A 14192-nucleotide genomic window follows, 5' to 3' on the forward strand; every position below is an offset into this window, starting at 1 on the left:
TGGAACTCCCAACATGAGGTCCAAAGAGGTGTCCATGCGAGTGAAGGAGGCCATCATTAGGCTGAGGAAACAACATAAACCCATCAGAGAGATAGCAAAAACATTGGGAGTAGCCAACACAACAGTTTAGAACATACTGAAAAAGAAGGACTTAACTGGCAAGCTCAGCAACAGCGAAAGGCCACAGAAGACAACTAACGTTTCTTAAAGTTAGACAACTTTTGTCCAGTCTCGAATCTGCCTTTTTTGGGCAAGGTGATAGAGCGGGTGGTGGGGATGCAGTTGAAGGCACACTTGGAAGAAGCCGATTATCTAGATCCATTTCAGTCGGGCTTCAAGCCTGGGTATGGGAGAGAAATGGCCTTGGTTGCTTTGGTGGATGATATGAGGAGGGCTCTGGATAGGGGCAAATGCTTCTTCCTTGTTCTCCTTGACCTCTCAGCGGCTTTTGATACCGTTGACGACGATATCCTCCTGGACCGCCTGGAGGGGTTAGGCATTGGAGACACCGTATTATGGTGGTTCCGGTCCTTCCTCTCCAGCAGGTACCAGAGGGTAGCACTGGGAGAGGAGGTTTTGGACCCATGGCCGCTCACTTGTGGGGTGCCACAGGGTTCCATCATCTCCCCGATGCTATTTAACATCTGTGTGAAGCCGCTGGGGGCTATCATCAGGAGGTTTGGGGTGCGGTGTCATCAGTATGCAGATGACACGCAGCTCTACCTCTTGTTCAAATCTTCACCAAGGTTGGCCGTAGAATCCCTGTCCAAATGTCTGGAGACGGTGAGTGGCTGGATGGGGAGGAACAAGCTGAAGCTGAACCCTGACAAGACCGAGGTACTTTTGGTGGGAGACAAGAGGAGGTTTGGGGATGTTGACCTGGTGTTGAATGGGGTATGGTTACCCTTGAAAGACCAGGTCCACAGCTTGGGGGTCATCTTAGACTACCAGCTGTCCATGGAGGCTCAGGTGTCTGTGAGCCAGACAGTGCTGTACCACCTCCATCTGATATGGCGGCTGCACCCCTACCTTTCCGACCATCTGCTCCCATCGGTAGTACATGCCCTGGTCTCCTCTTGTTTAGATAAGCTAGCGGAGATGACAGTATTCCAGCTGAGCTATTTAAAATCCTAAAAGATGATGCTGTTAAAGTGCTGCATTCAATATGCCAACAAATTTGGAACACTCAACAGTGGCCACAAGACTGGAAAAGGTCAGTTTACATTCCAATTCCAAAGAAGGGCAATGCCAAAGAGTGTTCAAACTACCACACAATTGCGCTCATTTCACATGCCAGCAAGATTATGCTCAAAATCCTACAAGCTAGGCTTCAGCAGTATGCGAACCGAGAACTTCCGGAAGTACCAGCTGGGTTTCGAAGAGGCAGAGGAACTAGAGATCAAATCGCCAACTTTCGCTGGATCATGGAGAAAGCAAGAGAATGCCAGAAAAATGTCTATTTCTGCTTCATTGACTATGCTAAAGCCTTTGATTGTGTGGATCACAACAAACTGGACTGCAAGGAGGTCCAATCAGTCCATCCTAAAGGAAATCAACCCTGACTGCTCATTGGAAGGACAGATACTGAAGCTGAAGCTGAAATATTTTGGCCACCTAATGCGAAGAGAAAACTCCCTGGAAAAGACCCTGATGCTGGGAAAGATTGAAGGCAAAAGGAGAAGGGGACAGCAGGGGATGAGATGGCTAGATAGCATCACTGATGCAATGAATATGGACTTGAGCACGCTCCGGGAGAGAGTGCAGGACAGGAAGGCCTGGCGTGCTATGGTCCATGAGGCCACGAAGAATCGGACACAACGACTGAACAACAACAAGAGACATGGAGGGACTGTTGAGCATGCTTCTTCTGGTTGTATTTGACAGGGATTCTGGGCTTTTGGGACAGAGGGAATGTTTCATGAAAGTGCCCTCTTGCTCACCTTTTTTAGCCCTTCTTCACTTCTTTCACTGTGGTCCTGGAGGTGTTTGCATTCCCCATGCCTGCTTGGTGGCATTCCACCCTCCACTCAAGTGTACTAGAAAATGGAGGCTGTCCCTGGTAAACAGGGAGGGACAACTGGAGATATGCTACTTATCTATTTCTTTCTCTTCTTTTCTAATATCTAGGTCATAACATTCTCTCTTGTACAGTTTCCTAACATTTCATCCTATAGCACATGACTAAGAAATGGGACCAAGAACTGATAGGCCAGATACTGAAGCTGAAGCTCAAGTATTTTGGCCACCTAATGCAAAGAGAAAAGTCACTGGAAAAGACCCTGATGCTGGGAAAGATTGAAGGCAAAAGGAGAAGGGGACAGCAGAGGATGAGATGGCTAGATAGCATCACCGATGCAGTGAATATGAACTTGAGCACACTCCGGGAGAGAGTGCAAGACAGGAAGGCCTGGCATGCTATGGTCCATGGGGTCACGAAGAGTCGGTCACGACTGAACAACAACAACAACAATGCGCTGTACGTGGGGTTACCCTTGAAGATGGTTCGGAAGCTGCAGCTGGTACAGAACGTCGCGGCTTGCCTGATTAAAGGCAGCCGCCAGCGAGATCACATCACTGCAGTCCTGAAGGAGCTGCACTGGCTACCAGTTGTTTTCCGGGCCAAATTCAAGGTGTTGGTTTTGACCTTTAAAACCCTATACGGTTCCGGCCCAGCCTATCTCAAGGAGTGCCTCCAGCAATACCAGATAGGCCGCTCAACAAGATCAGCCTCGGATGGCCTTCTCTCTGTCCCATCAGTCAGGACAGCTAGGCTGGTGAGGATGAGGGAGAGGGCCTTGTCTGTGGTGGCCCCCACTCTGTGGAACTCCCTCCCTAGCGAACTCCGTCATGCCCCCTCTTGAATGAGCTTCCGCCATGCATTAAAAACATGGTTGTTCAGGCAGGCATTTGGGGTGGGCTAGGGTAATTTCCCCTTCATGGATCACTGCCTTGTTGTGGCGAAGGGGCTTGCCTAACTCAGTGAAGCCATAAGCTATGCCGTGCAGGGCCACCCAAGACGGACAGGTCATGGCGGAGAGGTCTGAAAAAATGTGGTCCACTGGAGAAGGAAATGGCAACCCACTCCAGTATTCTTACCAAGAAAACCCCATGGAACATATCACAAGGCTAAAAGATATGACGCCGGAAGATGAGCCCCTCAGGTTGGAAGGTGTCCAATATACTACTGGGGATGAGCAGAGGGAATTTCCAAGTAGCGCCAGAAAGAGTGAAGGGGCTGGGCCAAAGCCAAAAGGACACTCAGCTGTGGATGTGTCTGATGGTGAAAAGAAAACCCGATGCTGTAAAGAACAATATTGTTTAGGAACCTGGAATATAAGATCATTGAATCAAGGTAAGCTGGAGGTGGTCAGACATGAAATGGCAAGACTGAACATCGACATCTTGGGAATCAGTGAACTAAAATGGGCAGGCATGGGCGAATTTAATTGAGGTGACCATCATATCTACTACTGTGGGCAAGAATCCCTTAGAAGAAATGGAGTAGCACTTGTAGTGAACAAAAGGGTGGGAAAAGCAGTACTGGGGTACAATCTCAAAATGATCTCAGTACAAATCCAAGGCAAACCATTCAACATCACAGTAATTCAAGTCTATGCCCCAACCACTGAGGCTGAAGAAGCTGAGGTTGATCGGTTCTATGAAGACCTACAACACCTTCTAGAACTAACACCAAAAAAAGATGCCCTCTTCATCATAGGGGATTGGAATGCTAAAGTAGGAAGTCAAGAAATCACCAGGATAACAGGCAGGCATGGCCTTGGTGTACAAAATGAAGCAGGACAAAGGCTAATAGAGTTTTGCCAAGAGAACACACTGATCATAGCAAACACTCTTTTCCAACAGCACAAGAGGCGACTCTACACATGGACATCACCAGATGGTCAATATCGAAATCAGATGGATTATGTCCTTTGCAGCCAAAGATGGAGAAGCTCCATACAGTCAGTCAAAACAAGACCTGGAGCTGACTGTGGCTCAGATCATGAGCTTCTTGTTGCAAAATTTCGGCTGAAATTGAAGAACGTAGGGAAAACCACTAAACCATTCAGGTATGACCTCAATCATATCGCTTGTGAATATACAGTGGAGGTGAGGAATAGATTTCAGGGATTAGACCTGATAGACAGAGTGCCTGAGGAACTATGGATAGAGGTCCATAACATTGTTCAGGAGGCAGCAACTCAATCCATCCCAAAGAAAAAAAAATGTAAGAAAGCCAAGTGGCTGTCTGATGAGGCTTTACAAGTAGCTGAGGAAAGAAGGGAAGCGAAAAGCAAGGGAGAAAGGGGAAGATATATCCAACTGAATGCAGAGTTCCAGAGAATAGCAAGGAGAGACAAGAAGGCCTTCTTAAATGAACAATGCAAAGAAATCAAGGAAAACAACAGAATGGGAAAGACTAGAGATCTCTTCAAGAAAATCGGAAATCTCAAGGGAACGTTTTGTGCAAAGACGGGCATGATAAAGGACAAAGAAGGCAGGGACCTAACAGAAGCAGATGAGATTAAGAAGAGGTGGAAAGAATACACAGAAGAACTATACAGGAAAGATCTGAATGTCCCTGATAGCCATGATAGTGCGGTCACTGAACTTGAGCCAGACATCCTCGAGAGTGAAGTCAAGTGGGCCTTAGGAAGCATTAGTAACAACAAAGCTAGCGGAGATGACACTATTCCAGCTGAGCTATTTAAAATCCTAAAAGATGATGCTGTTAAAGTGCTGCACTCAATATGCCAACAAATCTAGAACACTCAACCGTGGCCACAAGACTGGAAAAGGTCAGTTTACATTCCAATTCCAAAGAAGGGCAATGCCAAAGAGTGTTCAAACTACCACACAATTGCGCTCATTTCACATGCCAGCAAGATTATGCTCAAAATCCTACAAGCTGGGCTTCAGCAGTATGCGAACCGAGAACTTCCGGAAGTACCAGCTGGGTTTCGAAGAGGCAGAGGAACTAGAGATCAAATCGCCAACATTCGCTGGATCATGGAGAAAGCAAGAGAATTCCAGAAAAACGTCTATTTCTGCTTCATTGACTACGCTGAAGCCTTTGATTGTGTGGATCACAACAAACTCTGGCAAATTCTTAAAGTGATGGGAGTACCAGACCACCTTACCTGTCTCCTGAGAAACCTGTACGAGGGTCAAGAAGCAACAGTAAGAACTAGACATGGAACAACCGAGTGGTTCAAAATTGGGAAAGGAGTACGACAAGGCTGCATATTGTTGCCCTGCTTATTTAACTTATATGCAGAGTACATCATGAAAAACTCTGGGTTGGATGAATCACAGGTCAGAATTAAGATTGCTGGGAGAATTATCAACAACCTCCGATATGCAGACGATACCACCCTAATGGCAGAAAGCGAAGCGGATCTAAAGAGCCTCTTGTTGAGGGTGAAAGAGGAGAGTGCAAATGCTGGTTTGAAACTCAACATTAAAAAAACTAAGATCATGGCATCTGGCCCCATCACTTCCTGGCATATAGAAGGGGAAGAAATGGAAGCAATGACAGATTTTATTTTCTTGTGCTCCAAGATCACCGCAGACGGTGACTGTAGCCATGAAATTAAAAGATGCTTGCTCCTGGGGAGGAAAGCTATGGCAAACCTAGACAGCATAGGAAGAAGCAGAGACATCACCTTGCCGACAAAGGTTCGTATAATCAAAGCTATGGTTTTCCCAGTATGGCTGTGAGAACTGGACTATAAGGAAGGCTGAGCGCCAAAGAATTGATGCTTTCGAACTGTGGTGCTGGAGAAGACTCTTACGAGTGCCCTGGACTGCAAGGAGGTCAAATCACTCAATCCTAAAAGAAATCAACCCCGAGTGCTCATTGGAAGGACAGATACTGAAGCTGAAGCTGAAATATTTTGGCCACCTAATGGGAAGAGAAAACTCCTTGGAAAAGACCCTGATGCTGGGAAAGACTGAAGGCAAAAGGAGAAGGGGACGGCAGAGGATGAGATGGCTAGATAGCATCACCGATGCAATGAATATGGACTTGAGCACGCTCCGGGAGAGAGCAGAGGACAGGAAGGCCTGGCGTGCTATGGTCCATGGGGTCACAAAGAGTTGGACACTACTGAACGACTGAACAACAAGGGTAATTTTATAAATGTGATGTGTTTAATGTTGATCTTTATTGTATAAATGTTTTTATTGTTGTACATCACCCAGAGTTGCTGGGTGACCGGCCAGATGGGCAATTAATAAATTTAATAAAATAAAATAAAAATAAATAATAAAGTGGATGACCGCAGAATTCTGCTCATGGTGAAGAGGAACCCTTTCACAACATCTAGCCAGGTCAAGAATGCTCTTGAGGAGGTAGGCATGTCGTTGTCAACATCTACAGTCAAGAGATGGCTTTATGAATGTAAATACAGAGGCTTCACAACAAGGTGCAAACCAGTGGTAATGCTCAAGAACAGACAGGCCAGATTAGCCTTTGCCAGCAAACTCCTAAAAAAGCCTGCCCAGTTCTGGAATTCTTTGGACTGATGAAACCAAGATTAACTTGTACCAGAATGATGGAAAGTATGGAGAAGGAAAGGAACAGCTCATGATCCAAAGCAGACCACATCATCTGTCAAACATGGTGGAGGCAGTGTTATGGCATGGGCATGCATGGCTGCCAATGGAACTGGGTCACTGATGTTTATTGATGACCTGACTGCTGATAAAAGCAGCAGGATGAATTCTGAAGTGTATAGGGCTATACTTTCTGCTCAGATTCAGCTGAATACTGCCAAACTGATAGGATGCCGCTTCATCTTGCAGATGGATAATGACCTAAAACATACAGCAAAAGCTACCCAAGAGCTTCTCCAGGCAAAGAAGTGGGATGTTCTTCAATGGCCAAATCAGTCACCTGATCTCCACCTGATAGAGCATGCTTTTCACTTACTGAAGACAAGACTGAAGGCAGAAAGACCCACAAACAAGCAGCAGCTGAAGGTAGCTGCAGTAAAGGCCTGGCAAAGCATCTCGAGGGAGGAAACTCAGCATTTGATCATGTCCATGGGTTCCAGACTTCAGGCAGTCATTGACTGCAAAGGCTTTTCATCCAGGTATTAAAGGCGACCCTTAAGTTTGAAATGATGTTGGTTTGTTCCATTACTTATGAGCCACCAACGATGTGTGTGTGTGTATGCCACTGGCTGTCCTTTCTGAATGGTTAGTGCCCCACTTTTGTCAAACCCCTTGAATTACAGCTGAAAGTCCTGATTTCGCTCCCATCTGTGTGTATTTCCTTTCAACTTCAATGTGGTGGTATACAGAGGCCAACCGCCAAAACAGTTATCCTTGTTCCAATATTTCTGGCCCTGACTGCTTTAGAAATGACAAAATGCAATCAATGTTGTTAGAATCTGTGTGTGCTGCTTGAATGAAGCAACAGTTTTTATAGCAATGCTTGTGGGTACCCCATCTAGAGCAACTCTGTGGACCAGGGGTGGGCAAAATATGCCTCTCCAGATGTTTTGACCTACAACTCTCATCAGCCCTAGCCAGAATAGCTGGTGGAGAGGCATGATAGGAGTTATAGGCTAAAACATATGGAGGACCACAAGTTGCCCACCCCTGATGTGGATTAATGTCGTATACATTGAGATTCCTCTGTTTTTGATTTCCAGTACTGTTGTTACATATTTCACAATTCCAGCTTAGCTAGTCAGTCAAGGCACGAAGAGCTAACAGTGTTGAATAGGGAAGCTTGTATTGATAACTTTAGGCTGGGCCACCCCACCATCTGATTCTGAATGCTAGGCTTTGCATTAATTTTTGAAAAACAAATGGAAAGTAAAATGAATGTGACCCATTCATTTCATTCATTTTATTATGTAAAGAAATGGGAATTCAAATGAGTGAGTTCTGAAAGAAAAAAAAGGTAATTTTTCATTTTTGTTATTTTCCATTTTCTATTTGGATGAAAAATTCCAACAGTCTGGAACAGCCTATAGAGGGAGGTGGGAGAGGGAGAGCAGTGAAATTGTCAGATATAAAATGAGGAACCATTGTCCAATCTAGCTGAAATTTGGCAGGTCTAATTCTATGTAGTCATAGTAGACTGCCTGGAAATGTCATGTTATTTGGATGGAAAACACCAAAGTTACAGACAGCAGATAACTAGCTCTGTCTCCCTTTGAAATTAATGGAAAAACAAATTAATGCAATTCATACAAATGGAAAATGAAATGAATTGAACTCCTAAAATGAATGGAGGAATGAAATTATTTGTTTCTTGTATACACTTTTGTGGACACTACATTCCAAGTGACAGCTTAATGCTGTTTCACATGTTACAGGAAAAGACAAGCCCAGCTGTTCCAAAGGGTATAAACCACATTTTTTCTGCAGTGTTTCTGCAGAATGGGAAGAGTGTATATTCAGATACATAAGGTTGGATTCCAAAGGTTGCACAAGTGGAAGGCATCTCACAAAACCAACCTTTCCCCAACCTGTTACAGCTCCCTGTGCTCTCTGGATGGTCGCGGGCCTTCTTGACTAGTGTGGACTGTGTTGCAGGAGCCTGTAGTGGAAGGGGGAATTGCTCAAAATCAGGGGAGGAAATTAATGTCCTGTTTCCACCAGTGGCCAGCCATATGCCTCCAAGAAGCCAAAGGGAGGGCATCAGGTCAAGTGTCTTCCCCTTTCTGAATGTCCCCTACATCTAGTATTCAGAAATGCATTTCAGTATGGAACCTATTCAACAACAAACCCGAGCCTTCCATCAGAATCTCTTGAGAGAAGCAGAACACTGAAATTGGAATTAGCTGGAACCCAGCAAATGGTGGCTCCACACACAGCATTCAGGTTGTTCTATCTGCTCCACGTGCACTGCTGCAGAAACTGTTCTTTGGTTTTTATACAGGCAATATGCATATTATTCATTTAGTATGATCAGGGTCAGTCCTGAAGAATTTCAGTAACTTCCTTTCCTTGGTTATTATATTAATTTCAACTGAATAACTACAGGAACATAAGGGAATCCAATTTCACATGCAGTACACATATAGTACCAGTATGCATGAAGTTTCAGAGTTCCTTATACCTCAGTATCTGTCTATGCCCCAGTACCTCCTCATGTCATAATGCATGTGCTTAATGTTATATGTAATTGACTGGGGTTTTTGAGAGTGATTGCTAACAACAGCAGGCCAGGATCTGGATTGGCCCAACTAACAATTCTAACTGATATTGTTCTAAGAGAGATTTGCATGTTATTGTGAAGTAAGGTACACACATATATATATATATTTGTTTGTTGTTGTTGTTGTTTTGCCTATAGGCCCCCCGCTTAGAAGCACATACCATTCTTGGTTCTCTGGTTTGCTTTCCTAATCTCTATCAAGAAATCTTACTGTTGCAACCTGTTGCTGAAAAAGAAATCATCACAGGAACTGCAGATGTCAAAGTAAATGTTTGTTAGCTGATCTATATATTAACAGTTTGAAGGTTTATACTTACCTGTATTTGAATAAATAGGAAAAATGGACTTAGCATGAATGTTTCTTTCTCTTGGTGGATGGAGGGTATCCAGAGTGAGTTGTCTCTTCTCTCTTACTCTTGAGGCAGGTCTTATATAAATTGGAGATGCTTTTCCTCATCTGGTGGGGAGGAGCCTTTTGCCCCTCTACTTCCCAGTTCTGGGATTTATCGAAGCCAAGAAGTCTAACCATTGGAATAAAAATCTCATGTATTTAGGAAAAACTGAAATGATATAACTGTTGCACAATAGAAAAGGAAGAAGAGGATAGGACAGAGGGTCATCCCCAGGATTCCTATCTGAGATGCTGGGAGCCAAAGCTAGGCACATTATCCTTCCCCATGATCAGTGAGACAACTCAGGTGAGAGTGGATATCCTCCATCCACTTGTAATGAGAAACATTCCCAATAAGACCTTCATTGCTTTCTCCATCAATGGAGTGGGGTGTTCAGAGTTCAATGTTAGACAACAGTCGTAGCGTATTAGGTGGATCCTCTCACTGCTCAAACTAAGAGAATCTTATGAAGTACCATTCCTCCAAAGGCAGCATTTATGGACACCAAGGTGTCTAATTTTATATCTGGTGAAGCAAGAAACTGAACACCAAGTAGCTGCCTTACATATCTCTTCCAGGAGGGCATTTGAGTTGGAGGTTGCAGAACAGGCTGCCATTCAGTTGAATAAGCCATATTCCCTAAAGCAGGGGTGGGCAACTTAGGGTAGTGGGGAGCAAATTTCTACCCCCAGACACTCTGGGGGGCAGCACTCCTGCTGCAGCCATGCCACTGGCAAAAAAAATAATCAGTTTGCTGCCAAAATGTGAAAATGGGTTAAATTTGGCACTTTTGTGTCTCTGTAGCGGTTTGCTACTGAATTTCAGCAGCGAGTCACGTATTATTTTTGCCAATGCCACTGAATTGGGGGGGCACAAGGATGGCAGTAGTGGCTGCACTTGAGGCCATGGGGGCCACATATCCCCCCCAGACTGCATGTTGCCCACCCCTGCCTTAAAGGAACCAGAAACTACTTTACCATTTAGGCTAATGAGATGCATGCCTTTATCCACCCGGCTATCATAGCTTTGGAAACATTCCCATCCATGGTAGGACACAGACAGGTGTCTTCCTGAAACCAACAGTGTAGTTGATATAAATCCTAAGGCAGGAATGGGAAACCTCTAACCCGTGGAGGCTCCCCTCCTTAAAACCCTGCTCCCTGTGGGGAGGAATCCCTGCTATTATCTCTGATCAGAGCTAACAGTGGGGATTTAGCTTCATGTAGCGCTCACCATCCCAATCAGGATGATGAGCAGTCCATGAGGCTTGTGGCTTAGCCAGCGCTTGCAAGAGCTGCTCCTCCAAGCGCCATCAGAGTCAATTCATGCACTGCTCACCATCCCAATCACTTCTTCATTATCAGTTTGTGTTCATTTTATGTTATTTATGGTTGGTTTATAATGTTCCTCCTCCTATCCCACAGCTTCTTTTAATGATCAGAAAAGCAATGAATTTTACTAGAGCTGAGCTGAAAGGGGAGGCATGTTCTAAAAATCTCCCCCTCAAAATGAACTTTCCCCCTTCCTTTTGGGGTGAAAGGGGACCAGCTTATTGGGGTGAAAGTTTACTCATTCAGAGTGAGGGCAGGAAGTGCTGCCCTGTCTGATTTAGCTTCTTGGCATCATCACATAGCTACGTTTGTTCACATGGTACCATGACATCATCATGCTGGCAATATGTAGCACATCCACAGCTTCACCTGATGAAGATGAAAAGGAGCTGGGTGTCATTAGCATACCGATGACAATGCACTCCAAATCTCTGGATGATCGCACTCAATGGTTTCATGTAGATGTTGAATAGCGTGGGGGACAAAAGGGACCCTGCGGAACCCCATACTGGAGAAGCAGTACTCAATTGTGAATCAAGCCAGCCTCTGCAGAGAGCTTAGCTTGATCATAATGGAGATGAAGAGGAAACAAGAGGGTGACAAGGAAGCCTGGCCATGATCCTTTCCACTTGATGACCTGGGCAAGATTACACTAAGGTGGGCGGGCTTCTGACCAAAAACTGGTTCCAAAATAGTCTGAATCCAAAGCACACTCACATGACAGAAAAGCAGGTACAGGGCTGCAGGCAGCTGTTTGTAGAGGAAGGATTTTAAGTCAAATAGTACTGTGCTGAAATTGCAGGACTTAAAGTTGGGGCGATCTCTGTCCAACCACTGTGCTTATTAATAATTATGCTCCACCTGGAGGGAAGGTATTCTGTACCTGGAGTGTAGGCAAGTGTTGATGCCAAAATTGCTTGCTAAATACTTTCCCATTCAGCCAGTCCTGTAAGTTCTCCATGCCTTCACTTACTGAATTTCTTAAAGTGACCACACCATATCCTGCCAAATACTGGATTGGGATTTCTATAAATTCTCTATGCCGAGCAGCTCACCAACAAGGAGGAAGAATTGCATATGGGCAGGAAGTGAATAGAGGTTCATACCAGGATGGCCACCTTGAGTGCCATTTTTGGTAGAAAGACAGGATACAAATCAAATAAATAATAGTGAGGGATTGAAATGAAATGTAATGCGTGTTCATCTGTGCTCACAGATGATCTCCTGCAACCACCCTCCTCACCCCTTGCTGTCAAGAGAGTTTACAGAGGTTTCTTGGTTTGCTTGGAGAGAGAGGCCTTTTCAAAGGCTGTGGCCTGCAGAATGCAGATTGGACCTTATCTTCCTATCAGTTTCCTATTGGGTACCATTCCACATTTTACAGGCTGTAGAATTTGACAGCACTTTGGGGGTGGGGAATTGCATTAATCTGCAGAATTTCTCCAGTGGGTTTTCCCTGTTTAATACTAAAAGCAAGACAGGGAAGGATTAAAGATAAATTAGCAAAGAAGCCAGTTAATATATTTCAAGTAAGACAAGTTTGAGTCTGATGATACTTGCTCCATTTTGTTATATTTTTTGCTCTTTTAGTTATATTTGAGTAAGGTTTCATAATCATTTGTGAGATAGGATCTTTTAGAATTGGTGGGAAATGTTGTTGCCTAATAGTTTCTGCACATCAATTGGGATGCAGTGTATTTACTTCATCTTATCCATGTTATATTATTTAATCTCATTGAATTATGTAAAATTCTTCTACAGTGTGTTTGTGGGAGGTAAAATTTTTATCATTATGATTTCTGTTCTAGTGTTACCTCATAAATATTCTTTTGAAGAATGCCAGAGAAGAACCAAGTGAAGCTTCAAGGTAAAATGCCGAATAAAACAGAAAATATTATGGAATATAAATTGAATAAATTATCTGTGTGGGAAGTTCTTTGAGGATGAATGGGCTAAAAATTACTTTGGCTACTACAGCTAAAGTGCAGTCTTTATGCCTGAGAAATTGAGTAGAGCCCAAAAGACCTCTTGGGTCCATTCAATGGAGAAATTCTTCAAAGAAATTCTACCTCCACTCAGGTGGGTGGATGTGCAATGGCATGAGCATGAGCATGGCAGAGCTAGTGGGAAACATTGGCGTAACAAGACCAGAAGATAGCTGCTATGCTAGAGCTACGGCTGGATGTAGGATTTAGCACTGGCATAAGAGTACAGATTGTCTTAGTGCAGTGACTACCTGGATCTTGTGCATTGCATAGAACTGAAAAATAAAGGAGGCAGTATGGCTTACTGAATTATACCTTTTTTGTTTTTGAAGGTGTTTAGCTCTTTGCTGTCTTGGGCTTTGGATATGTGAAGAACTAGTGCAATGTACAAACCATCCCCAAGTAAAGGATGCAATAAATGTTTTAGGTGTCACGCTAAAGGTACTAGTATGGCATGGGTCTGTGTGGCTTTACTGTATGCAATGGTATGTTTTGACTGAAGCCAAAGAGTGTTTCAGATACTTAATAAAATATTCTAAGTCATTGGGAAGATTCTCCGATTCAATCTATTACACAAATTTTGAAGCATCTCAAATTGAAACACTTGCTATGCACTTAAGGGTGCAATCCTATAAAGACAGTTGGCAGCTGTTGAGTATCCAGTGCAGAGGGGCTAGGGCATGGAGGCAATCTTCACCTCCACTCTCCAGCTACCCTGCATTTCTGCTAGATGGGCGATTTTGCCCGTCTAGCAGTGGTGCTTCAGAAGGGGAGGGAAGGAGGCTGGGGTGGCTATAGGAAATGTTGTATAGCTGATGCCCCAGTCTCCTGCCTTCCCCGTCCCCGGGAATGCCCCCTTTTCCAAGTGTGGAGACATAGCCAGAACTGTACTGGCTATGAGGGGGAGGGGAGAGGACAGGGAGCAGGGTTTCTGGGCTCCGAGGTCGGAGCCCTGTTTCCAGTCTTGGAGCCCAGGAACAAAACAAACTTATGTCCCCCCAGACGCTCTCTAGGGGACATAGGATTGCTCCCTAAGACAATAAATTATTTGCTTTTTCCAGAGGAGTAGCCATATTCATTTGTTGCAACAAAGAAAGCAACAAAGAGTCGTGGGACAACTTAAAGACTAACACATAAGCTTTTGTGCACCAGGATCCACTTCATCAGATGCATGGAAGATCTATCAGGATGACATTCCATGTATCTGATAAAATTATTTGCTGAATCATGTCCCAAAGAATTCCCTGAGACTCAGATTGCATTGGAATAAGCAATCTGATTCTAATATTTCTTAGTCTGCATATTT

The 14192-nt window shown here is 44.3% G+C and overlaps 2 protein-coding genes across 13 annotated transcripts in view; both read left to right on the plus strand.

Moving 5' to 3' along the window:
- The window catches only part of LOC146347486 (uncharacterized), a 185626-nt gene extending 176316 nt beyond the window's left edge, over nt 1-9310 (plus strand). The window contains exon 2 of the mRNA XM_084850736.1: nt 1709-9310. Coding sequence (XP_084706862.1) covers nt 3559-4767 — 1209 coding nt within the window. The 5' untranslated portion in view covers nt 1709-3558 and the 3' untranslated portion in view covers nt 4768-9310. The remainder of the gene's footprint in view (nt 1-1708) is intronic.
- The window catches only part of RALGAPA2 (Ral GTPase activating protein catalytic subunit alpha 2), a 280593-nt gene that overhangs the window by 131711 nt on the left and 134690 nt on the right, over nt 1-14192 (plus strand). For 9 of the 12 annotated variants that reach the window (XM_084850733.1, XM_084850725.1, XM_084850734.1 and 6 more), the window contains 3 exons: nt 9317-9442; nt 12710-12768; nt 13219-13327. In XM_084850733.1, the coding sequence (XP_084706859.1) occupies nt 9317-9442; nt 12710-12768; nt 13219-13327 (294 nt within the window). The remainder of the gene's footprint in view (nt 1-9316; nt 9443-12709; nt 12769-13218; nt 13328-14192) is intronic. The other 3 variants (XM_084850724.1, XM_084850726.1, XM_084850729.1) reach the window with 1 other exon arrangement.

The sequence above is a fragment of the Heloderma suspectum genome, chromosome 4, assembly GCF_057233095.1.
Source record: "Heloderma suspectum isolate Gila_16-S chromosome 4, 16-S_ref, whole genome shotgun sequence".
Lineage (NCBI taxonomy): Eukaryota > Metazoa > Chordata > Lepidosauria > Squamata > Helodermatidae > Heloderma > Heloderma suspectum.